Raw genomic sequence first — 22,722 nt, 5'->3', positions numbered from 1 at the left:
CTGAATGGCAAACACTGTCGCCCTCTAGTGTTTCATACCAAATACTCCTCTTAAATCATCCACACGTCTTTGCATGACTATCACAACACTTTCCCATTTGCACAGTTTCACTGCTCGGATTAAAATGTGAGGAGAGTGGAGATTGAGAAAAATGCCTTTATTCCATATTTGGCTATTCTAATGCACAAAATAAAACTTTATCATAGTGAAGATTTATATCCAACAGCTGAATTCAGGGAAGTGTTAAAACATGTTAAATTGTAAAATGTTCTCCTATCTGTAAAATACCAAAAAAAATATGAAATTACATTGATAGCTCTATTCAAATAAAAATAAATAAATGTATTTTCAAACTGACATCAAGTACTAGGACATCATTCAAATGATTCCAACACACATACACTACATGACCAAAAGTATGCGGACTCCTGCTTGTCGAACATCTCATTCCAAAATCATTCATATGGAGTTGGTCTCCCCCTTTGCTGCTAAAACAGCCTACACTCTTCTGGGAAGGCTTTCCACTAGATGTTGGAAAATTGCTGCAGGGACTTGCTTCCATTCAGCCACAAGAGCATTAGTGAGGTCAGACACTGATGTTTGGCAATTAGGCCTGGCTCACAGTGTGCATTCCAAATCATTCCAAAGGTGTTCGATGGGGTTGAAGTCAGGGCTCTGTGCAGGCCAGTCAAGTTCTTCCACACCGATCTCAACAAACTATTTCTGTATGGATCTCGCTTTGTGCACGGGGGTATTGTCATGCTGAAACAGGAAAGGGCCTTCCCCAAACTGTTGCTACAAAGTTGGAGGCACAGAATCGTCTAGAATGTCATTGTATGTTGTAGCATTAAGCTTTTCCACTGGAACTAAGGGGCCTAGCCCGAACCATAAAAAACAGCCCTAGACCATTATTCCTCCTCCACCAAACTTTACAGTTGGCACTATGCATTGGGGCAGGTGACGTTCTCCTGACATCTACCAAACCCAGATTTGTCCGTCAGACTGCCAGATGTTGAAGCGTGATTCATCATTCCAGAAAACGCGTTTCCACTGTTCCAGAGTCCAATGGCGGCGAGCTTAACAACACACCAGCCGACGCATGGCATTGCGCATGTTGATCTTCAGCTTGTATACAGCGGCTCAGCCATGGAAACCCATTTCATTAAGCTCCCAACTAACAGTTCTTGTGCTGATGTTACTTCCAGAGGCAGTTTGGAACTTGGTAGGGAGTGTTGCAACCCAAGGACAGGTGATTGTCAACAACTGGTGTGGCTGAAATAGCCAAATCCACTTTCGGCCATGTAGTATATCAAACCAGTCAGTCCAAACATGACATGTCCTCCAGGTGCCTCTAGTATGTGGGCTTGTTGGGAAGTGTCCATCTTGCGCAAAAACTCCACGCATCCATATACATTGAGTTTTTAGAAATTAAAAAAGGTTAAACTCCAGTTCTATAAGATCTTACAAATGCTATAAAAACATGAATGTGTTTTAAAACAGCTCACTTGACAAAATGCCACTTGGAAAATATTTGCATAGACTGACCTGACTAATAGGAGAAGGTAAATACGCAAGACAGAAAAACTGACAGCGTAGCAGTGACCTAAGTAAATGACAAGTCCCTAGTAAAAAAAAAAAAAGCCTATTATGAATTCTTATTGTATAATGGTCCAGTTTGGTTAGTAACAGAATTTGTTTGAGTAACTTCTTTCACAGTATAACAGTGTTAACGAGCTCCACAAATAAATATACATTCAGTGACCAGTTTATTAGGTACACCACCCAGTTCACGAAAATGGTCCGCTCATTTGGCCATGGCTTGCTGTATAAAACAGGCAGTGAAGCGTTCAGTTACTGTTCGATTGAACGTTAGAATGGGCACAACGAGTGACCAAAGCGACTGAGCATGGTATGATTCCAATATCTCAGAAACAGCCGACCTCCTGGGCTTTTCACAAATTAGTGTCTAGGGTTTACCGAGAATGTTGCAACAAACAAAAAACATCCAGTCAGCTTCAGTCCTTTGGGTGAAAACAGCTCGTTGATGAGAGGTCGAAGGAGAATGGCATGAATCGTGCAAGCTAACAGGCGTGCCACAAACAGGCAAATAACGACACAGTACAACAGTGGTGTGTAGAACTGCATCTCGGAACGCACAACTCGTCAATCCTTGTCATGATGGGCTATTGCAGCAGACGACCACACAGGGTTCTACCAGTCTCACGTAATAAGAAGCGGCTCCAGTGAGCACGCGATCACCAACACTGGACAATTGAAGAGCGGAAAAACATTGCCTGGTCCTGCGAATCCCATCCCTGTCATGCTGATAGCAGTCAGGATTTGACGCAAACAGCCCATGGCCCCATCCTGCCTGGTGTCGGCGGTGGTGTAATGGAGTGGGGAATGTTTTCCTGGCACACGTTAGGTCCCTTGATACCAACTGAGCAATGTGTCCACGCCACGAACAATTCAGGCTGTTCTGGAAACAAAGGGTGGTCCGACCCAGTACTAGATGGGTGTACCTAATAAACTGACCACTGAGTAAGTATTGGTAAGTAAACCTTGTGTAGTGGCTCTGGAAGTAGGGTGTAAAGATGTCTGTTTGTTCCTGTGGATGCAGATGATGACCTGTACCCTGTTCCCTGTGGGTGTCTACATGTAAACTGCAGATGACACCAGAGGTCAAAATTCCAACACACTATGGCTGAAACCTGGTTCTCAATCCTCCTCCCTGACATGGATTCAAATTGTTAAATCCATGACCGGTAGTGTGCAATTGCACACTTGGGGAGAAGGGTGGATAATCGGGACACAGCCTGTATAGGACTAACAGTGTCCTATCACTGAGGTAAAAAGAGAAATAGGCACCTGAAAAAAGTGTTGCTTTAATATTTTTTAATTTCTGAAGATTACCCTTAACCTTCCCCTCCCTCCCACATATCCCCCACCTTCTCCTCCTGTCATTCTTCATCCACGCGTGCTGTACAGGTCCGCATCCTCAGGGCTGGCCTGGCCAAGGTCAATTAGCTTAGGGTCTGGTGCAAATTTTTGTTTCCCTGAAAATACAAAAAATATTATTTTATAGTGGACATCAATATCTGATAAAGAAGATTAAACCAACTATTTAGATGAAGATATCTCCTGAGAGGCAGCTGGTAGGAGGAGCTGTAGGAGGACGAGCTCATTGTAATGGCTGTAATGGAATAAATGGAACGATATCATGCATACAGAAACCACGTTGGACTCTGTTCCATTCAATCCATCGCAATGAGCCCGTCCTCCTATAGCTCCTCCCACCGGCCTCTACTGCTTCACATTGATTTGTGTAACTCACCAGCAGTTTTTGTTACAATCACAGATGGCTCCTCTGTTGTAGATGGAGGAGTAGCCTCGTCAACAGGAGCAGGTGCAGTCTCTTCAGCTACAGGAGGTGGGTCAGCAACCCCCTCTATAGATGCAGGGGCAGGCTCTTCTGCTGCAAGGGGTGAAGGAGCAGCTTCCTCCTCAACAGGTGCCGGGGGTGAAGGAGCAGCTTCCTCCTCAACAGGTGCAGGGGGTGGAAGCTCTGTCTCTTCAGCAGGAGGTGGGAGAGGAATAACTTCCGCTGCTGGGGGAGGTGCAGGGACAGCCTCAACAGGGGCAGGTGCAGGAATCTCTTCAGCAGGTGAAGCAGCAGCTTCCTCAACAGGAGGTGCAGGGGCAGGCACAAGGGCCGTCTGAACAGCCTCTTGCTCCACCACTGTGACTGCCTCAGGTTCAGCTGCAGCAGGCTCAGTGTCAATAGAACCCTCTGCAGGGCCTGAGGCAGAACTAGGTTTAGTGGGGGAAACCTTGTCAACAGCAGGCGTGGCTGGTTCAGATGATTCAGCTTCAAGGAGGGGCTTTGCCTCTGACACTTCTGGCTCAGGGATGGTAGCTTGCGGGGCTTGCTGCTTGTAAACAGGAAAACGTTGGTCAAGTTCTGTTTATTCCATAAAAATATGCTGTTCAAACTCAAGTTTTCAACTCCTGAGAGAGCATTAAACAGTTTGTTAGATCTATAAATCATTGACCTAGCTAGAACGCTAGTACTCAAGTTTTCCACAGTGAAAACCATTTAAATATAAGAACAGGCTAGATGAAAAAAGCATCAATAATGTCAATAGTCTGTTGTACCTCAAGACTGACAGTTGGGGGAGTTACTTCTTTGGGCTTTGATTTAAATATTGATGCCATAGATGATGTAGTGTACTGGCTTGCTGCATACATCTTCTGCCCCGTCATCTGCAGAGGAACAGAAACACATTGTTGGGCACCTATGGCATAACACAGGGAATCCACAAGTTTCAGCTACACTTTTAGCTCATATGCACATGGATGATACAAAAATGTACATACAGTTGAAGTCAGAAGTTTACATGCACCTTAGCCAAATACATTTAAACTCAGTTTTCATAATTCCTGACACTTAATCCTAGTAAACATTCCCTGTCTTAGGTCAGTTAGGATCACCACTTTATTTTAAGAATGTGAAATGTCAGAATAAAAGTAGAGAGAATGATTTATTTCAGCTTTTATTTCTTTCATCACATTCCCAGTGGGTCAGAAGTTTACATACACTCAATTAGTATTTGGTAGCATTGCCTTTAAATTGTTTAACTTGGGTCAAACGTTTTGGGTGAATTTTGGCCCATTCCTCCTGACAGAGCAGGTGTAACTGAATCAGGTTTGTAGGCCTCCTTGCTCACACATGAATTTTCAGTTCTGCCCAAAAATTTTCTATGGGATTGGGGTCAGGGCTTTGTGATGGCCACTCCAATACCTTGATTTTGTTGTCCTTAAGCCATTTTGCCACAACTTTGGAAGTATGCTTGGGGTCATTGTCCATTTGGAAGACCCATTTGCGACCAAGCTTTAACTTCCTGACTGATGTCTTGAGATGTTGCTTCAATATATCCACATAATTTTCTTCCCTCATGATGCCATCTATTTTGTGAAGTGCACCAGTCCCTCCTGCAGCAAAGTAGCCCCACAACATGATGCTGCCACCCCCGTGCTTCACGTTTGGGATGGTATTCTTCGGGTTGCAAGCCTCCCCCTTTTTTCTCCAAACATAACGATGGTCATTATAGCCAAACAGTTCTGTTTTTGTTTCATCAGACCAGAGGACATTTCTCCAAAAAGTACAATCTTCGTCCCCATGTGCAGTTGCAAACCGTAGTCTGGTTTTTTTTATGCCGGTTTTGGAGCAGTGGCTTCTTCCTTGCTGAGCGGTGTTTATACTTGCGTACTATTGTTTGTACAGATGAACGTGGTACCTTCAGGTGTTTGGAAATTGCTTCCAAGGATGAACCAGACTTGTGGAGGTCTACAATTTTTCTTCTGAGGTCTTGGTTGATTTCTTTTGATTTTCCCATGATGTCAAGCAAAGAGGCACTGAGTTTGAAGGTAGGCCTTGAAATACATCCACAGGTACACCTCCAATTGACTCAAATGAGGTCAATTAGCCTATCAGAAGCTTCTAAAGCCATGACATAATTTCCTGGAATTTTCCAAGCTATTTAAAGGCACAGTCAACTTAGTGTATGTAAACTTCTGACCCACTGGAATTGTGATACAGTGAATTATAAGTGAAATAATCTGTCTGTAAACAATTTTGGGAAAAATGACTTGTGTCATGCACAAAGATGTCCTAACCGACATGCCAAAACTATAGTTTGTTTGCAAGAAATTTGTGGAGTGGTTGAAAAACGAGTTTTAATGACTCCAACCTGAATGTATGTAAGCTTCCGACTTCAACTGTACATCTGCATAAAACTTTTTTTTTAAATGATATTGTGCAATAATACAAAAGGTGTCTAAACAGTCTAAAGTATCGGATCTCGTTGTATTTATATAATAGTGTGTAAAAAGATCTTAGTGACACTCAAAAGGAAGCTGGGGCAAATGTGTCCCTGTACATTAATCTGTGGAATTACTATACCTTCACAACACCCACTGTCTGAGTGGGGTAGCACACGGAAGTGCCTACAGTGGCCATACCCAGAGGTACCCCCAGCCTCATCAGACGTGACCCTGAAGAGAAATAACCAGTAGAAGTGGTGGAACATGATACCAAAAAAACATTTGGCAACCTGCTTTTTCAGAAATTTTACTGCAATGTGTACATTTCAGATCTTCAATAATCTGGGCCGTATTCAGTGATGTGAAACGTTCTGTACATTGCAGATAGATATAGAATGATCAGAGACAATGCCCTATTCTATCGGAGACAATCATATCGGTTTTACACAACACATTTCTTTCTAAACTATCTGTAATGTTACATTCTCCTGAACAGCGGACTTCCCGCAATATCTTTAATGCAGCAACTCATTACCTTTCCTTGCCAGGATCAGACCCGCTAACCCAGAGACTGTGATTACACCGACCCTCTGCATAAAACCAGGAGAAGGATCTCTCAGGAACTCGTATGTATCTAGGTAAAATAAACATGGAAAAAAGGTTTTGCAGAGATAGCAGAACAGACCTACTCATGTGTCAACAGAACTCCCCCACTCCTCACCGTGTCCAGCAGTATAGACTGTTACAGCTCCGACCTTGACAGAGGTATAAGCATTCTGGAAAAACAATGGTCAAAAATTTGCACAAAATACAACTTGTTTGCAAAACAAACCAACTGAGCTGAAATATTACATAAGTTATACCACAAAAGCAGCCATTTTGATAAAGTCCCTCACCTTCTATCGATCTCATGGCATCTATCACAAAATTAGAGTTCTCAGTAAGAGTCGATTTTTACAATAACTGAACTAAAGAGCCATTCCAAAACTTACTGCATGTCATTCGTAAAAACGTATATTGATGAATATTCAACATCAGCCAACACAACCAGTCAGTCAGTCACCAGTGAAAGAGGCCATCAGAACCAGTTAGTGTTTCTATACCTTAACGGCAGTAACGTATGGTTGCAGCCCCACCCGGACCACACCCAGCCCGCTCTGCAGAGCTCCAGGCTGCTCATTCCTGTAGTGAGTTGCTGGAGGGTCTGGAGCATAGATGGACAACTGAGGACAGTACAATAGATCAATAGGATCAACAAAGGTGGCAATAGTCACATACATCAGGTTTCAAGTTCATTGTCACGTGCACAAGCAGAGCGAAATGCCCTTCTTGCTTGCTCTTTCCCAACAATGCAGTAATGAATATCAGTAGTAAAATAAGTATAAAAAGTAAAGTACAACAAAAACACACGAGAAATAGAAATAAGTAACTGTTCTTGAGTAAATTCTACATCTTGATTCTTAGATTACCTCTCTAGGGGAGAGCAGCACAGTCTCTGTTTTGTCCTGACTCATGGCATAAACTCGAAACGAGGCCAATCCCATTGCTGCTGGGATCACCGCCAGCTTCACTACCTGCAGAGAGACACACACAAACACAGACCTTTGTCAGGATAGACCTAAAGTGGTTTTCCAGTCTGAAATTCACATCAACAGTTATTGATGAAGCACAGTTGAATCCAGTAAAATATAGGCTTACACCCGTTTTGTGCCAGCCAGTCCTACTTTGGACCTATATTGGAAAATATTTTACTGTAACTGATGTTGAAAATGATAGGCCTAAAGATAATTATTCTAATGGCAATTATGATACTACATCGTCATTAGTGATTATTATATCGATATTTGAATCCAATTATCGATTTGTATTTTTTTGCAACTGTAGGTAGCACTTTTATTTCCCTGACTGATCAAAAACTTGTTTTCTTTCTCTTTCGTCTCTTTGCAGCAGACATATAGTTAGCCCATTCATAGACGCTAACTACTGTAACATGCAGACCAGACCACTCGCGTGCATGCATGCATGTTGATTTTGTCCACCAACACGACGCGATCAGGACACGCAGGTTGAAATATCAAAACAAACTCTGAACCAACTATATTATTTTGGGGACAGGTCGAAAAGCATTAAACATTTATGGCAATTTAGCTAGCTAGCTTGCTGTTGCTAGTTAATTTGTCCTGAGATAAACATTGGGTTGTTATTTTACCTGAAATGCACAAGGTCCTCTATGACAATTAATTCACAGAAAAAGGGTAAAAGTTTGTTTCTAGTAATCTGTCCTCCTTCGTCTTCTTCAGACTTTATATGGCGGTTGGCAACCAACTTCAAGGTGCATTACCACCACCAACTGGACTGGAGTGTGGACCTCAGTTCATCTTTCAATCACCCACGTGGGTATATTCTCCTAAAAAGCAATGAAGAAATGGGAGAGGCGGAACTTGCAGCGCATCAAGCGTCACAAATATAACCAAGTTCTATTTTAGCGCCTGGCTACGCAGACGCTAGCGAGCAGTGTGGGTGCAACGATTGAATAACATGTGTACATTTATTTTGCAATGCTCGCGCACACAACATGGGCGGTGTGGTCAGCATGTTAGAAAGTTACCAAAGCATGGCTTGTGGTATGGTTTTGTAGAAATAAGGAACGTATCCTTCATATCAATGAGAAATGATTTCCCCAAAACAATTGGTTCACTTACTACACACCTGTATAGGGTTAGTGTTCCAACATGGCCATATCTCCATGTTACAGTGCTTGTTTACAGAAGACAGGGACTACCAGCTATGTTAATTAGCTAGGCTATCTGTGTAAGCGTAACTGATCTACATCTGGTGCCAACAGAGATGGCCACCTCGCTTCGCAGACGTCTAGAGACATCACTGGGGCTAAGCTGCCTCCTATCCAGGACCTCTACACCACGAGGTGTCAGAGGAAGGCCCTGAAAATAGTCAAAGACCCCAGCCATCCCAGTCATAGACTGTTCTCTCTACTACTGCATGGAAAACGGTATCGGAGTACCAAGTCTAGGACAAAATGGCTTCTCAACAGTTTTTACCCCCAAGCCATAAGACTCAAATGGTTACCCGGACTATTTGTATTATGTGCCCCCAACCCCTCTTTTACGCTACTGCTACTCTGTTTATCATATATGCATAGTCACTTTAACTATACATTCATGTAAATACTACCTCAATTGGCCCGACCAACCAGTGCTTCCGCACATTGGCTAACCGGGCTCTCTGCATTGTGTCCCACCACCTGCCAACCCCTCTTTTTACGCTACTGCTACTTTCTGTTCATCATATATGCATAGTCATTTTAACCATATCTACATGTACATACTACCTCAATAAGCCAGACTAACCGGTGTCTGTATATAGCCTTGCTGTTATTTTCAAATGTCTTTTTACTGTTGTTTTATTTCTTTACTTACCTACACACACCTTTTTTCACACTATTGGTTAGAGCCTATAAGTAAGCATTTCACTAAGGTCTACACCTGTCAGCGCACGTGACAAATACACTTTGATTTGATCTGTTCATCGACTATAGCTCAGCATTTAATACCGTAGTACCCTCCAAACTCGTCATTAAACTCGAGACCCTAGGTCTCGACCCCGCCCTGTGCAACTGGGTCCTGGACTTCCTGACGGGCCGCCCCCAGGTGGTGAGAGTAGGTAACAACATCTCCACCCCGCTGATCCTCAACACTGGGGCCCCACAAGGGTGCGTTCTCAGCCCTCTCCTGTACTCCCTGTTCACCCATGACTGCGTGGCCATGCACGCCTCCAACTCAATCATCAAGTCTGCAGACGACACTACAGTGGTAGGCTTGATTACCAACAACGACGAGACGGCCTACAGGGACGTGGTGAAGACCCTCGGAGTGTGGTGTCAGGAAAATAACCTCACACTCAATGTCAACAAAACAAAGTAGATGATCGTGGACTTGAGGAAACAGCAGAGGGTGCAGCTCCCTATCCACACAACGGGACAGTGGTGGAGAGGGTGGAAAGTTTTAAGTTCCTAGGCGTACACATCACAGAAACTGAAATGGTCCACCCACACAGACAGCGTGGTGAAGAAGGCGCAGCAGCACCCGATATTCGACTTCTCACCAAGAACTTTTACAGATGCACATTCGAGAGCATCCTGTCGGGCTGTATCACTGCCTGGTACGGCCACTGCTCTGCCCACAACCGTAAGGCTCTCCAGAGGGTAGTGAGGTCTGCACAACACATCACCGGGGGCACTACCTGCCCTCCAGGACACCTACACCACCCAATGTCACAGGAAGGCCCAAAAAATCATCAAGGACAACAACCACCCGAGCCACTGACTGTTCACCCCGCTATCATCCAGAAGGCGAGGTCAGTACAGGTGCATCAAAGCGAGGACGGAGAGACTGAAAAACAGCTTCTATCTCAAGGCCATCAGGCTGCTAAACAGCCATCACTAACATTGAGTGGCTGCTGCCAACATACTGACTCAACTCTAGCCACTTTAATAATGGAAGAATTTATGTAATAAATGTATCACTAGCCACTTTAAACAATGCCACTTTATATAATGTTTACATACCCGACATTACTCATCTCATATGTATATACTGTACTCTATACCATCTACTGCATCTTGCCTATGCCGTTCGGCCATCGCTTATTCTTATATTTTTATGTACATATTCTTATTCATTACTTTACACTTGTATGTATAAGGTAGTTGTTGTGCAATTGTTAGGTTAGATTACTTGTTAGGTATTACTGCATGGTCAGAACTAGAAGCACAAGCATTTCGCTACACTCGCATTAACATCTGCTAACCATGTGTATGTGACAAATAAAAAGTGATTTGGTTGGAGGCACACACTGTATGATCTGTGCAAATCTGCAGCAGTAAGTATCTTTTTTATTTGAAAGATTCATTCTCACTGATATAAGGGCTATATGTTTCAAACGGGCGACATGATGATTATTGATGTTTCTAACATTTAAAACACAGCAACATGATTGTCGTTCACATGAAGCCAGCCGCGGGCGAAGCTAACCATTGAAACCCCTACAGAGAAGTTATATAGTGAGCAATATGTTTGGAACATCAAATCGCAATTAAAATCTCAGTATGGAATCAAAATAGGTCTATAGCTATAATTTTAACACATATCGGCACCCAAGTATCGTGATAATATCATGAAGTCTCTGGCAAGTCCCAGGCCTAATTGTCATGAATAGTATTACAGTTATCAGAACAGTATTTTATCTTGATCATGATTGCATTTTTTTTTTATACCAAGAATGCAATATTAATTTGATCCTGATCAGAGAGATAAGACATTGACCTTGTTGAGCAGGATCTTCTAGAGTGAAATAATGAAAGTTAAATGGATACAATTAAGCTAGCTAACAAGTTTAGGAGAGATTTCGAAGGTCACCTTAATCTTCTTTAATCATATTTAAAGAGCAGGCTACCTACAATGTTAATCCTGAAATACAGAGAAAGACTGGGCTACATTACTATACAATTTTAGATCTACTTTAAACTCCACATTCATAGATAGCTATAACATAGACATAGTCCTACCACAATAATTTGCGTTTGTACAACATGTTCTAAAAGGGGCGTGTAGCAAACTGCATGTTATATTGACGCTATTCTTGTCAACTTATACACATAGCTAAATAAACAAATGTAAACGGGGAAATTATTCGACCTTTTTAAAAGACCTTAGATTCCCAGCTCAAACTCGAGGAAAACATGTTTTAGGATAGGTTTGCATGGTAGATAACTTACAGTGGCAGCCATGATGGTACCTCCCCCTCAGAGTCTTACCGGTACCGATAAGGGACCAACTTTATCATAGGAAAACGCGTTAAATCCTGTTTGACTGTTTCTGCCGCTAAATTGATTTTACTGGTCAGTGTATATGACCTTGAAAGTAACCATGCTATACAGAAAGCAACGTTAATAATCAGTTCACCTCTTTATTTAAAGAGTAGTGTTGTTCATTCCTTGTGCTAGCCTCGAAAAAGCCTGCACATGTGGGTCCCTGCAGGGTTGAAGAACTGCTTCAGTTCAGAGTAGCCTCATTTTGTAACGTTTTATTATCGAAATAAATACACAGAAATGCATTCATTTGTGCGGTAATTCAGTTTATTGGTTTTACAACTTAAATTTTACAACCTTGTACTATATATATTTCTGAGAAACAAAAGCTACTTTTGATTCATAGGAAGAATAAATGTATTTCTCTTTCTCAAGAACAATGCTTTTATAAGTTAATGTACAGATAAACAGATAATAATATACTTCCAAAAAAGAGCAATATGTTCCTTTTTTAATGTCGCAGTGCAACTTACATCTTAGCTACACACCTGCGCAGTTGTACTATGAGGTGCACACCTCCAAAATAACACAGTGAAACCCTGGACAGATTGGACAGATTTCATGTACAATGTTTTAAAACATTGTGAGAAAAATTACATTCTGGTTAAATGAAATACATTCTACAATACATGTACTGCTCTTCATAAAATTTGAGAATTTAGAGCAACAACTGCGGACATTTTAGAAGTGTTAGTAGCCTATATGTCTATTATGACATGTAGCCGGGCCAGTGTAGTTATACTGTATAACAAATGTACTGACACCGAAAAGCATTTTAAGTACCAGGACACAACACTGGATGATAATTGCAGGTGAATTGAAGCAATGTCAATATCCTGCCAGGAATAGGGTACACGTATTAAGCGGTGCGAAGAAAAACATTATCATTGAAATTTGATAGAAGTAAAATAGAAACAAGTAAAATGAAAGTCAAGTAAATAGGCCTAGAAAAGAAACAACCAAGTGTATCAAACTTTTAAAATGTGTTATGAGTTGTTGATCATGTATTTTGCGCAGATAGAATGCAGTCACATTGAAGTACTACAGTACTACTTCTCAACCTGTAGAAATAAACAACTTAAGCAGATACATATATGTTGACAATTTCCGGGATCCTTTTTAAAATAAACCAGTACATTCACATATAAAATCAACAGAGACACAGAAAGGGAACAGAATACATGAGCAGAACTCAGAACCTGAATCAATCCTGAAGATCAGGAGGTAATTTCTGTAACAGCTGGAGTGAAGCAAAAACAGTCATTCAGGAGACGCAATGCTTTTTGTGTTTTATATAATTTTTCTAAGAAAAATATAAGTAAAAAGATTCTGTGGTCACAGAATCTAAAGATTGCATTCACAAGTATATAGTTCACAGTTTTAAATAGAGGGTGCTGCTATGCAAACAATATCATATTTTTCTTTAACACATTTCTCAACCCCCACGGCCACATGTACATGTTTACTACCATGCAGATGTTTGATTTCAAAAATCTATTTCACCAACAAATTCTATAATGATGGCCAAAATCATAATAGCTACAAAGAGATATCAATAAATGTAAAAGTTTCATTCCGGTGAGCTGTGTTTGGCTAAACTACTTTGTTTAAATTTCAAACAAAATCTACATAATTATACATACATGTTAAACATGCAACATCCGTACATACAACAGAAATGCATTATAAAACCCTACTGAGCCTCATACACTAAAAGCCCAAATACCTCCGTCTCTCTCTCTCTCTTCCTCACACACCCCTCTTCTCTCCACAGTTATACATACATACATTACATACTTTTACACAGATTGGGTCTTTCTTTCCGGGGGTTTCAGGGTCACACAGTACCATGGTGCTCCAGTAGGGGGTGCATTGTTGTAATCAGAATGATGCCTATTAGCCAGTCGCTACATAGCTCTCTCTTAAAGCAGCATTAAAGGGGAAATAAAAAGGAAATAAAAACTAAACTCCCTTCCTCTTAAGCAAGCAATGAAATAAGAAAAATTACAATAGAAGGGAAAAAATGCATTGCATCAGCCAAAAACAGTTATTGTCTTTTTGTTGTTAAGTTCTCTTTCAGTCTATCATTTGTTGCATTTTCTGTTTTAAAGATAATGAATGATAGTTTCTCTTCAGGCATGCAGAATGGCACCCCGTGGGGGCCTTATTTTATCCAATATACAGTATATACACCAACCGTTACTCTTATGTTTGACCTCAGTGCAGTATGTACACATATTACAGTGATTGGTTTGTCAGTTAGTTTGCTGTGAATGGTGATGGTAGACCCTGGCTGCATGAACGATTGCGGGGAAAGAGATAATGGCATGATTCCACAGTGTCTCCTTGTTACTCTGTCTCTGAGCACTTGTGTCTCAAACGTGAGTTTCGATAAAGGAGTGGGTGTGCATCATCAGTGGTGGGGACAAGGGTGAGAGGTCGGATCCCTCGGGGTGGGGCTCTGTCGGGACGGAGCTGAACTCACAGATGTCCACAAACAGCTCATGGTGCTGCTGCTTCCACTGTTGGAACTTCTGGGAGTTTAGACCGGAGTCGTCCAGAACTTGGCTGATAATGGCCAGATCACCCTCTTTGGCCTGTGGGAAAACAGTTAGTGTTAGTGTTTGGCTTACATACTACCTCAATGACCCCACTCATATGCCACCTCACTCTCATCACCATAGACAGCCACCTACTGGACCTGTACCACCCTCTACCTCCATAAGACTCCACCCTGCCCTATGACTCATACCTGCCCTATGACTGGGCCACAGCCTGCCCTGTGGCTGTGTCCCGCCCTCTCCGTACCTTGAGTGTGCTGCGCAGGGCACGAATGCGGTGCAGCTTGTCGTTGATGACAGGGTCGTTGCAGCGCTTGACAAAGGAGCGTCTGAAATCCTGTTTAGTGGAGGGCCTCTGCTCCCCCAGGGCAGACAGGCTGGCCCGCTCTATGGAGCGATACAGCTCCTGGAAGCCATCCACACCCTCATGATCATGACCTCGCTCTTTAGACTGAGAATCTGAGGGGGGAAAGTAGGACAGGATTTCAAAGCTCTGTGCTAAATCTAATTCAACCATTTTAACTTGGATAAAAGCTTTACAATGTACCTTGTCATCAAATAAATATATAATTAAGGCATAACAAGGTATATGTGTAACTTGAAGTCTGAGGAGTCCTAAAGAGAAGCCTGGCGAGAGCAGGAAGTGCTAGAGTGCATCCTTACCTTGGTGTTTCTTGGAGTTGTGCTTTCTGAATGGCACCTCGTCGTCCTCACTCCTCTCCTCTGAGGGTCCTGCTGAGTGCAGGCTTCCCTTGGTGCCCTGCACGTCCCTGTTCCGGGGCAGGCTCTGGCTGCGCTGCTTGTGGGCACAGTGAAGGCGCTGCTCGCGTTCCTCTATGTCCACCAATGGGAAGGGCCCATCTCTGTCAGGTTGTCGGCGCCTCTGTGCGGGCAGTGTGGCCTGGCGTCGGCGCTCAGGGGACATAAGCAGCTGACCCATTCCCATGTGGCCGCTGCCGTAGCCCCCGTCACCCCTGTCACCCTCCCCCGGCACGGTCTGCAGAAAGTGGAGGCCCGAGCTGGTGAGGGGCGTCTCAATCAGGTCCTGCCAGGAGCGGCGTTGGGTGTCACGGAGGGTGGGGCGGAGGGTGGGGTGGCAGCCGGAGGACTGGGTGCTCCCAGGTGCGTCTGGGCGGGAGTCCTCAGCTGAGGAGTGGGAGTACGTGGACTCACTGGAGAAGTGGCGTTCAGGGAACGGACTGGAGGAGTTCACCTGGGAGGGGGCCAGTGGACAGAGGTATTTAACGATATTGATAGAACCACTATGTCTTGTGTGTGTGTGTGTGTGTGTGTGTGTGTGTGTGTGTGTGTGTGTGTGTGTGTGTGTGTGTGTGTGTGTGTGTGTGTGTGTGTGTGTGTGTGTGTGTGTGTGTGTGTGTGTGTGTGTGTGTGTGTGTGTGTGCGCGCGTGCGCGTGCGCGTGCAGTGAACGTGTACATGTGAGTGTGTGTTCCAGAGTGTGAACCAGTGGCCTGCACTCACAGATGGGGTGCGGTGGTAGGTGTCACAGCGAGATGACATGCCTTCTTGTTTCAGAGTCATAGAACCATCCATCTCATCCTGGTCACTCTCACTCCAATAATCTGAAACATCAAAGTTAAACATCAATAAACTAAACAGCTTGGGTGACCTCATCCATACCAATACTTTAAGTCTTGCACTACAGTACAATAGGCATTGATCTAATACAATTACCTAACATTTCACCTAAATGTCCTTAAATCAATTGATTTACACATCACAACAATGTTGTTTGATGTCACTAAATATGTAGTCAGATTGTCCTACCTTCATCAGGGCGTGGAACCTTATCGTCAGGTGTGTAGCCAATTGCCGCCAGCCCCAGCCGGTTCATCCATCTAAATGGATAACAGGACAGGGTGCAGATACACAACATGAGATGGTTAACTGACTAACTGATACCATACTGGGTGTGGTAGGAGGTTTGATGTGTTATGTTGCACTGGAGTCTATATTTCTTAAGAATATTCATTATTAACAGTTTGCATTGAAGAGAAGAAAGTATATCGATGTTATGATATGCAGTCTTTCTGAATCCTCTCAAATCCTTTATTTAGCTAATGCAACTCAATCAATAAAGGGCATTTGTGATCAACATAATTACAAAGAAAAGTGTCAGAGATAATAACAAGTCAATCAGTCACAACCCAAGGGAAAGATGAAACTGTTTCTGATAAACAAAGCAGTAGCTGCTGACCCAGGGGGCTCTTTGAAACAAGAGACTTACTGCTCTTTATCAGCTTACTCTATCTCAGTAGAAAAAAATTCAAAAATAAAGTCTCAGTAGAACAACACTACAAACACCTAAAGTATATTTTCTTATTCCTCATGTTTGAGAACGAAAGGAGAACTATGTCACAGCTCCAGCTATGAATTCTCTGAAACTGAGAATTTTCTTAGATAATATGTAAGCTGAAGTACATGCTGTTACAATCAAGAGAGCATGTTATGAAATAAGCACACAAACTAACCCTACCTGTCACGTTCCTGACCGGTTTTCTGTTATTTTGTATGTGTTTGACGGTCAGGGCGTGAGTTTGGGTGGGTAGTCTATGTTGTGTGTTTCTATGTTTGTTAAGGGTGACCTGATATGGCTCTCAATTAGAGCCAGGTGGTTTTCATTTCCTCTGATTGAGAGCCATATTAAGGTAGGGGTTTTCACACTGTTTGTTTGTGGGTGGTTGTCTCCTGTGTCAGTATGTTACGCCACACGGGACTGTTTTGGTGTTTGTTCGTTTTTGTATGTAGTCTGTTTCCTGTTCATGCGTTCTTCACGTTATATGTAAGTTCGTGTCCAGGTCTGTTGACTGCGTTTGTTATTTTGTAACTTCTCAAGTGTTTCGTGTTCGTCTATCATTTAAATAAATTCATTATGACTGCATACCTCGATGCGTATTGGTCCAACCCATGCTTCTCCTCTTCAGATGAAGAGGAGGAGAGCAGCCGTTACACTACCATCAAAGTACAGGTAGTAATGCTAGAAAAAATAGTGTTACCTGTTCATCTCCTCCAAACAGTCTGTGGCGAAAAAGAAACTCTTGATTTTGGGATGGCAGGCTTTGAAGGCACTGCAGCAGGAGCAGAAACAACATCTAATTAGTCTGTACAGTCTTGTAGATCATCTGATGCTTAAACATCTCCATTTTGCATTACTTCATTCTGTTAGCCTGAGATCCAGACTATATGGTACAATGGCCAGGTAGATGTACTGTATACTATTCCTGTAGCCCTTTCCTGCAGTCAAATGACCTAGGGGCTCCCGGCACTGCATCTCAGTGCAAGAGGCATCACTACAGTCCCTGGTTCGAATCCAGGCTGCATCACATCCAGCCGTGATTGGGAGTCCCATAGGGCGGTGCACAATTGGCCCAGCGTCGTCCGCGTTTGGCCGGGGTAGGCCGTCATTGTAAATAAGAATTTGTTCTTAACTGACTTGCCTAATTAAAGTAAAAAATGTGGCCTCATGGGTGGAATGTTTTTAATGTTTTCATAATTACATAATTAAAAACAGATTTTTTTAAAACACAGAAAATCTGGTGTTTCTATGTCAAACGGTTTAATATTGGGATGTAAACTCAAATTGTAATACACTTCAACTTGGTACAGGTGTCTTCTTTTTTTTAAAGCCCATAACTATGTGTGTGAGGTGTTTACTTTTGTTTCAAAGTGGATTTGTTTAAGACTACCAAGAAACACTGTGCGACCCTTCTCAGGTGGAAATAGACACCCATTAATTACTTCTGCCACTTTGTGCCACGGCTATTTAAAGCCCTCGTTATTCAAATCAAATAATTATGCCACGCAACGACATCATCTGTTTTTGTGTTTCATTTAGACTTTGTGTTTTCTTTTAAATCCCTAGGTTCACTAACAGATTGAGAGACAAAAAAACATGAATCACAAAAACACTCACTGTTTCCTTCTGCATTCAATTGCTCTATCTATTCGGAACTCAGGTAGGCTGATGAAACCTTCAGCCTTCTCGTCCTAGGAATCGAGAGGTAAGGGAAATGAGAAGCAATACATTCCAGTATGTCTGTAGAGATGACACACCTCATTAAGGAGATCAGACATACTGGAATGTACTGTACAATACATGACACTGCAACATAAATGGTTCTGTGTCTGGAATATGGCTATGTTTGTGTGAGTTACCAAGACAACTCTGCAGATAGTGTTGGTAAACAGCAAGCCTGTTGTGGCAGATAAGAGAAAATAAAGTATTGTTTGACAGCTGTAATGTACTTGTCAGAGAGCAGCTTACATTCTGGTTGGTGTACCAGTAGAGCGAGGAGTCCTTGAGGATGAACCAGTACTTCTTCCACTTCTGGGTGAAGTAGCCCTTGGCATCCTTCTTCTTCCACAGCCAGCCCTCACAGTCCCCATGGCCCAGGTCCTTACAGGAGATACGCCTGCGGCTAGCGCTAGTCAGAGAACCTGGGTGGAAAGCAGGATATCGCAGGGAATTCTCATAGACACATGGACACACTAAACATTCCCGGGATGATATCCTCAATACTGGCATAATTTCAAACCCATCACAAATCCTAATATAAAATGATTGACCAAGGATCATCAAAAGAATCCTCACAGTGAATGGATTTATCCCACGTCTCACCTTTGGTTCTCTTTTTGGTCTTAGTTCTTAAAGACGCATAGTGAAAGGACTGCAAGGAGAGGGAAGAGGAGAGGGTTTGATTAGAAGAGGTGTCTAAAGTACAGGACTCATACCAGGGGAGTAACAGTAGTATTTAAATATTTGACTTTACCTTCCTCATGGATGAGCCTCCTTGTCTTTCGATGCCAAAACTAGCATACCTGAGGAGAGGGGAGGTCAGGTTTGTAAGCCTACAACAAAATGGATACTAATCCTCTTTATCTGTGCATGAGATCATCCTGTACTGGTATCAAACTAATCCTTACATGGATATTATTCATCATAAAAAGCAGAATCGTAACTTCATGTCTACTGTATGCGAGTAAAATATGAATGTATATTCCATTGACATGAATGCATAAGTTACATGGAGTACATTAAACATTGATTTGTTTGAGTCTATCTCATGCTAGAATTCATCCCAAAGAACTTAGTAGCTGTATCATTCCCAGGGCTGACCTGAATGCCAATCTGGAAATGGCTCTACTGACAGTTGGTACCGTGGTACTGAAACATGGACACTGACTGAAGGAATGGACATCACATAGCTTTCTCAATATAAGTCTCACTACTTACTTTTGTAATACACTCAGATCCAGCTTTCCTACTGTCAATCATATTGTATTAGGTACAGAAACATCTCTTTTGAGTGTGTAACATGCAGTGGACTGGATGTCAAACACATAGCAGGTATCTGACCATCATACTGACACCTTGGCTTGAACATAATTGCACTTCACCTACCCATATACTCGGTGTACAAACTGAGCGCCAGTGCATCCATTCTACCAAAGAGAATGATCTAAACTAAAGCCTGATACATTTGGACAAGTACTGTATTGTTTCCAGCAAGTGAAAGAAGTGAGCTAAACCACAGAGCAGGTGGCAGGAAATACAATTCAGCCAGTCTCTGTGTCTCAGTAGAGCTCAGCACAGCACAACGGAAACCGCTGAGGGGATGTGCTGCGCATGTTGGCCATTTATGAACACCTTAATCAGCACTCATCACTGTAAAAATGGCTGAGAGGACTTCTCTACTGCCAGACCTACTGTACCACTGTATAACTACATGGTTGGATCACCTACTGAACACTGACTGTGGGCAAGATGTTGAATTGGGTTGGATTGTAGCATCAATTGGAACAAAGCACAGTGTTTCTTAAATAGAACCAGAAAATATGATTTAGGTCAGTGAAGAGTAAAGAGGAAATATTGCCTGCTTGCCAACCCTCATGATGTATGTTTAAATATCATTCCCTTGAGGCCAATTCAATTAAGTTAATCAATTGTAACAACACACTGAAGGCAAAAAATAATCTCAACTATGATTATTCATATGATGGTATGCAGGATGACAGCAATTTACTTTACTCAAAAAAGTCATTGGTTGAATAAAAATTATTTGCAGAAGTGGGTAACTAATATACTGTAAATCCAATATCAAAACATTCACAATATAAAGTACTGTATATATCAGTGAAATGTTGATAGTTGATAAAAAAGCTTTACATTTACTGATAGCAGTATGATACAAACCAAATTGGAAGGTACACAACTAGCCTCCATAGTTTAGGCAAAAACCAAGCCCCACACATACATTTTTTTAAATCATCAAATAAATCAATGTTCCTCACAAAATCATGCCTAAATTGTCTCCTTTACCCCATGGAGAAGAACTGCTCACTCACCTGTCAGTGTCAGCTCTCAGTGTGTCTCCAGCTCTCTGCAGAAAGGTAAAGAGCAGATTAGTGCATCAGAGAGAGAGAGAGAGAGAGAGAGAGAGAGAGAGAGAGAGAGAGAGAGAGAGAGAGAGAGAGAGAGAGAGAGAGATATGAGAGAGAGATCATAGCACACTGTCATCTCAGAGGGTGGACTGTGTTTCCAGTTGTGACCAGGCAGGCAGATTAGAAGATCAGGGTCAGGAACCATGGGGTGTCTTGGGTTGTGGAAGTAGAGGTGGTATGGGTGGAAGTGTGGCAAACTTCTGACTCACTTATCTAATATTGTGACCTCAAAAAGGCTTTAACCACAAAGACATCACTGCTCTGTGACACAAATATGTTGAATCTGCATTGCCAAACCATTATGTCACTATGTCTGACTGCGTTAATAGCCATAATGTTATTCTTGATGCAGGTTGACAAAAACAGTAGCTGTGATGACTCACGTGGTACATTGGCACAGTGTTGCTCTCAGGCAGTGAGAAGGACAGGCCCTCTGGGGGTCCTGAGTCCAGTCTGACGGGCGGGGCCAGCATGGATGGGCTGATGGGATAGCTGGGGCTGCTGGGGTTGTGGCTCTTCTTGCGGGAACGCCGCCCAGTGTCCCGCTTGCATTCCCTGGAAACATCTGGCTCCTCCTGGATCACCAGGATCTTGTCATCGCTCAGGTAACGTAGCAGGGAGTTGTCTGAGTCTAGCAGAGGTCAGGGAAGGAGGGAAAGAGGGGTGCAAAGTTGTGTCATTTGGAAGCCCAGAGAGGTTGTTATTTGTTCATTTGGAGTCCTAGAGTGCCTATCACATTCAAATGCTTGATGGCAAAAAAACTCTTACCAAAGGTATAATGAAGCATCATTTGAAAGGAAAATAAACTTTCAGAAGATTTCTGGTTCGATACTTGCGGTCTGATGTTGAGTCAAAGTGTGAGCAGCCCCTGAGGTAATGTTTAATGTTGTTTCCATAGCTTTAGTCCATAGAGCTTCATTAACCTCACAGACCTGCATGTTTCCACAGAAACCAACCTCTGTCACGTTACCTTCCATCAGTGAGGGCAGGCCTCCAACAGTGTGTGGTTTCAGAGAAGAGGGAGGCAGATATGTTCTTTGTATCGGCACTCGCTATTTATAACACAAGTCGTGGGAGTGAGATGCTCTCACTACAGCTCACTCAACATAACTGCTATACATAGTCTCACAAAGCTAAACACCACTGAAATCAGCCATGTGCAAAACAAAGATTGAGTTTTCAACTCAATTAATGCCTGACATGAACATGTTGTCTATATATAATAGATTGAATCTCATTTTGTAAAAAAAAAATGGCTGAGCTTCTTGTGATAGCTTTATCTTTATACAGTACAGTTTAAAAATAGTTCTAAATGTGCATTCATGTTTCTGTCAAGATTCCCTGGTTATATGTAAAGTCTAAAGAAACCCTTGTGCTCTATGCCAGTACTTGTGGCAGTTCCAGTTAAATGAATAAAAGGTTGCCAAAGAAGCAGATGATTAGTCATGTTGTTGACAGTGGGGACTGTGATTGGTCCTCATTAGGAGTCTGTACTTTGCAGAAGCAGTGAAACAAAAGCTACTTCCTTCTCCTAGTCAAGGCATTTAAGGGGGGTACTGAGGTGACTACCTGAACTTAAGGACCCACCTCTGCTACCTCTCTTGTACATATTTGGCTCCTTTGTCTCTGCCATCCAGTTGTAATCCGTTGGCATGGAAACTGGCCTGAGGTCACCTGGAAAGAAGTCCAAGTAGCATGTCAGCTGAGGTGTGAGTGGAGGGAGAGATGGGGGCTGAGGTGTGAGTGGAGGGAGAGTTAGGAGCTGAGGGAAGAGTGGAGGGAGAGTTAGAAGCTGAGGGAAGAGCGGAGGGAGAGTTAGGAGCTAAGGTGTGAGTGGAGGGAGAGTTAGGAGCTGAGGGAAGAGTGCAGGGAGAGTTAGGAGCTGAGGGAAAAGTGGAGGGAGAGTTAGAAGCTGGGGGACGAGTGGAGGGAGAGTTAGGAGCTGAGGGACGAGTGGAGGGAGAGTTAGGAGCTGAGGGAAGAGTGGAGG

The 22,722-nt window shown here is 42.7% G+C and overlaps 2 protein-coding genes across 5 annotated transcripts in view; both read right to left on the bottom strand.

The window, feature by feature from the left end:
- Positions 1 to 142: 142 nt before the first annotated feature.
- Positions 143 to 11,689, bottom strand: apool (apolipoprotein O-like). 2 transcript variants are annotated; one of them, XM_055942704.1, is made up of 9 exons: positions 11,618 to 11,689; positions 7,293 to 7,397; positions 6,927 to 7,046; positions 6,545 to 6,599; positions 6,359 to 6,457; positions 5,963 to 6,054; positions 4,156 to 4,263; positions 3,335 to 3,929; positions 143 to 3,056 (listed from the first exon to the last, which is right to left on the bottom strand). In XM_055942704.1, exons 1-9 carry the CDS (start codon positions 11,627 to 11,629, stop codon positions 2,968 to 2,970), a joined length of 1,275 nt encoding a protein of 424 aa, XP_055798679.1. In that variant the 5' UTR covers positions 11,630 to 11,689; the 3' UTR covers positions 143 to 2,967. The 2 variants fall into 2 exon arrangements, with proteins under 2 accessions (XP_055798679.1, XP_055798680.1); XM_055942705.1 differs by having other exon boundaries at positions 11,538 to 11,625.
- A 266-nt stretch (positions 11,690 to 11,955) lies between these two features.
- LOC129868589 (connector enhancer of kinase suppressor of ras 2-like) overlaps positions 11,956 to 22,722 on the bottom strand; it is a 55,161-nt gene continuing 44,394 nt past the window's right edge. For 2 of the 3 annotated variants that reach the window (XM_055942702.1, XM_055942701.1), the window contains 13 exons: positions 22,320 to 22,406; positions 21,116 to 21,363; positions 20,637 to 20,671; positions 19,061 to 19,109; positions 18,910 to 18,958; positions 18,556 to 18,728; positions 18,205 to 18,278; positions 17,288 to 17,359; positions 16,059 to 16,129; positions 15,753 to 15,853; positions 14,935 to 15,484; positions 14,519 to 14,730; positions 11,956 to 14,307 (listed from right to left, as the gene is read on the bottom strand). In XM_055942702.1, the coding sequence (XP_055798677.1) occupies positions 14,086 to 14,307; positions 14,519 to 14,730; positions 14,935 to 15,484; positions 15,753 to 15,853; positions 16,059 to 16,129; positions 17,288 to 17,359; positions 18,205 to 18,278; positions 18,556 to 18,728; positions 18,910 to 18,958; positions 19,061 to 19,109; positions 20,637 to 20,671; positions 21,116 to 21,363; positions 22,320 to 22,406 (1,943 nt within the window). In that variant the 3' untranslated portion in view covers positions 11,956 to 14,085. The remainder of the gene's footprint in view (positions 14,308 to 14,518; positions 14,731 to 14,934; positions 15,485 to 15,752; positions 15,854 to 16,058; positions 16,130 to 17,287; positions 17,360 to 18,204; positions 18,279 to 18,555; positions 18,729 to 18,909; positions 18,959 to 19,060; positions 19,110 to 20,636; positions 20,672 to 21,115; positions 21,364 to 22,319; positions 22,407 to 22,722) is intronic. The other variant, XM_055942703.1, reaches the window with a different exon arrangement.

The sequence above is a fragment of the Salvelinus fontinalis genome, chromosome 13, assembly GCF_029448725.1.
Source record: "Salvelinus fontinalis isolate EN_2023a chromosome 13, ASM2944872v1, whole genome shotgun sequence".
Taxonomy (NCBI): domain Eukaryota; kingdom Metazoa; phylum Chordata; class Actinopteri; order Salmoniformes; family Salmonidae; genus Salvelinus; species Salvelinus fontinalis.
The sequence above is the reverse complement of the archived record's forward strand: the minus strand, read 5'-3'. Positions and strand labels throughout refer to the sequence as shown.

What these genes read in the sequence shown, in the direction of transcription:
- apool (XM_055942704.1), bottom strand. An exon ending in TCTGATCCTGGCAAGGAAAG is followed by an intron (nt 6,055 to 6,358) that starts GTAATGAGTTGC and finishes ATTTCTCTTCAG; the next exon opens with GGTCACGTCTGATGAGGCTG. An exon ending in GATTGTAACAAAAACTGCTG is followed by an intron (nt 3,057 to 3,334) that starts GTGAGTTACACA and finishes TTGTATTTTCAG; the next exon opens with GGAAACAAAAATTTGCACCA.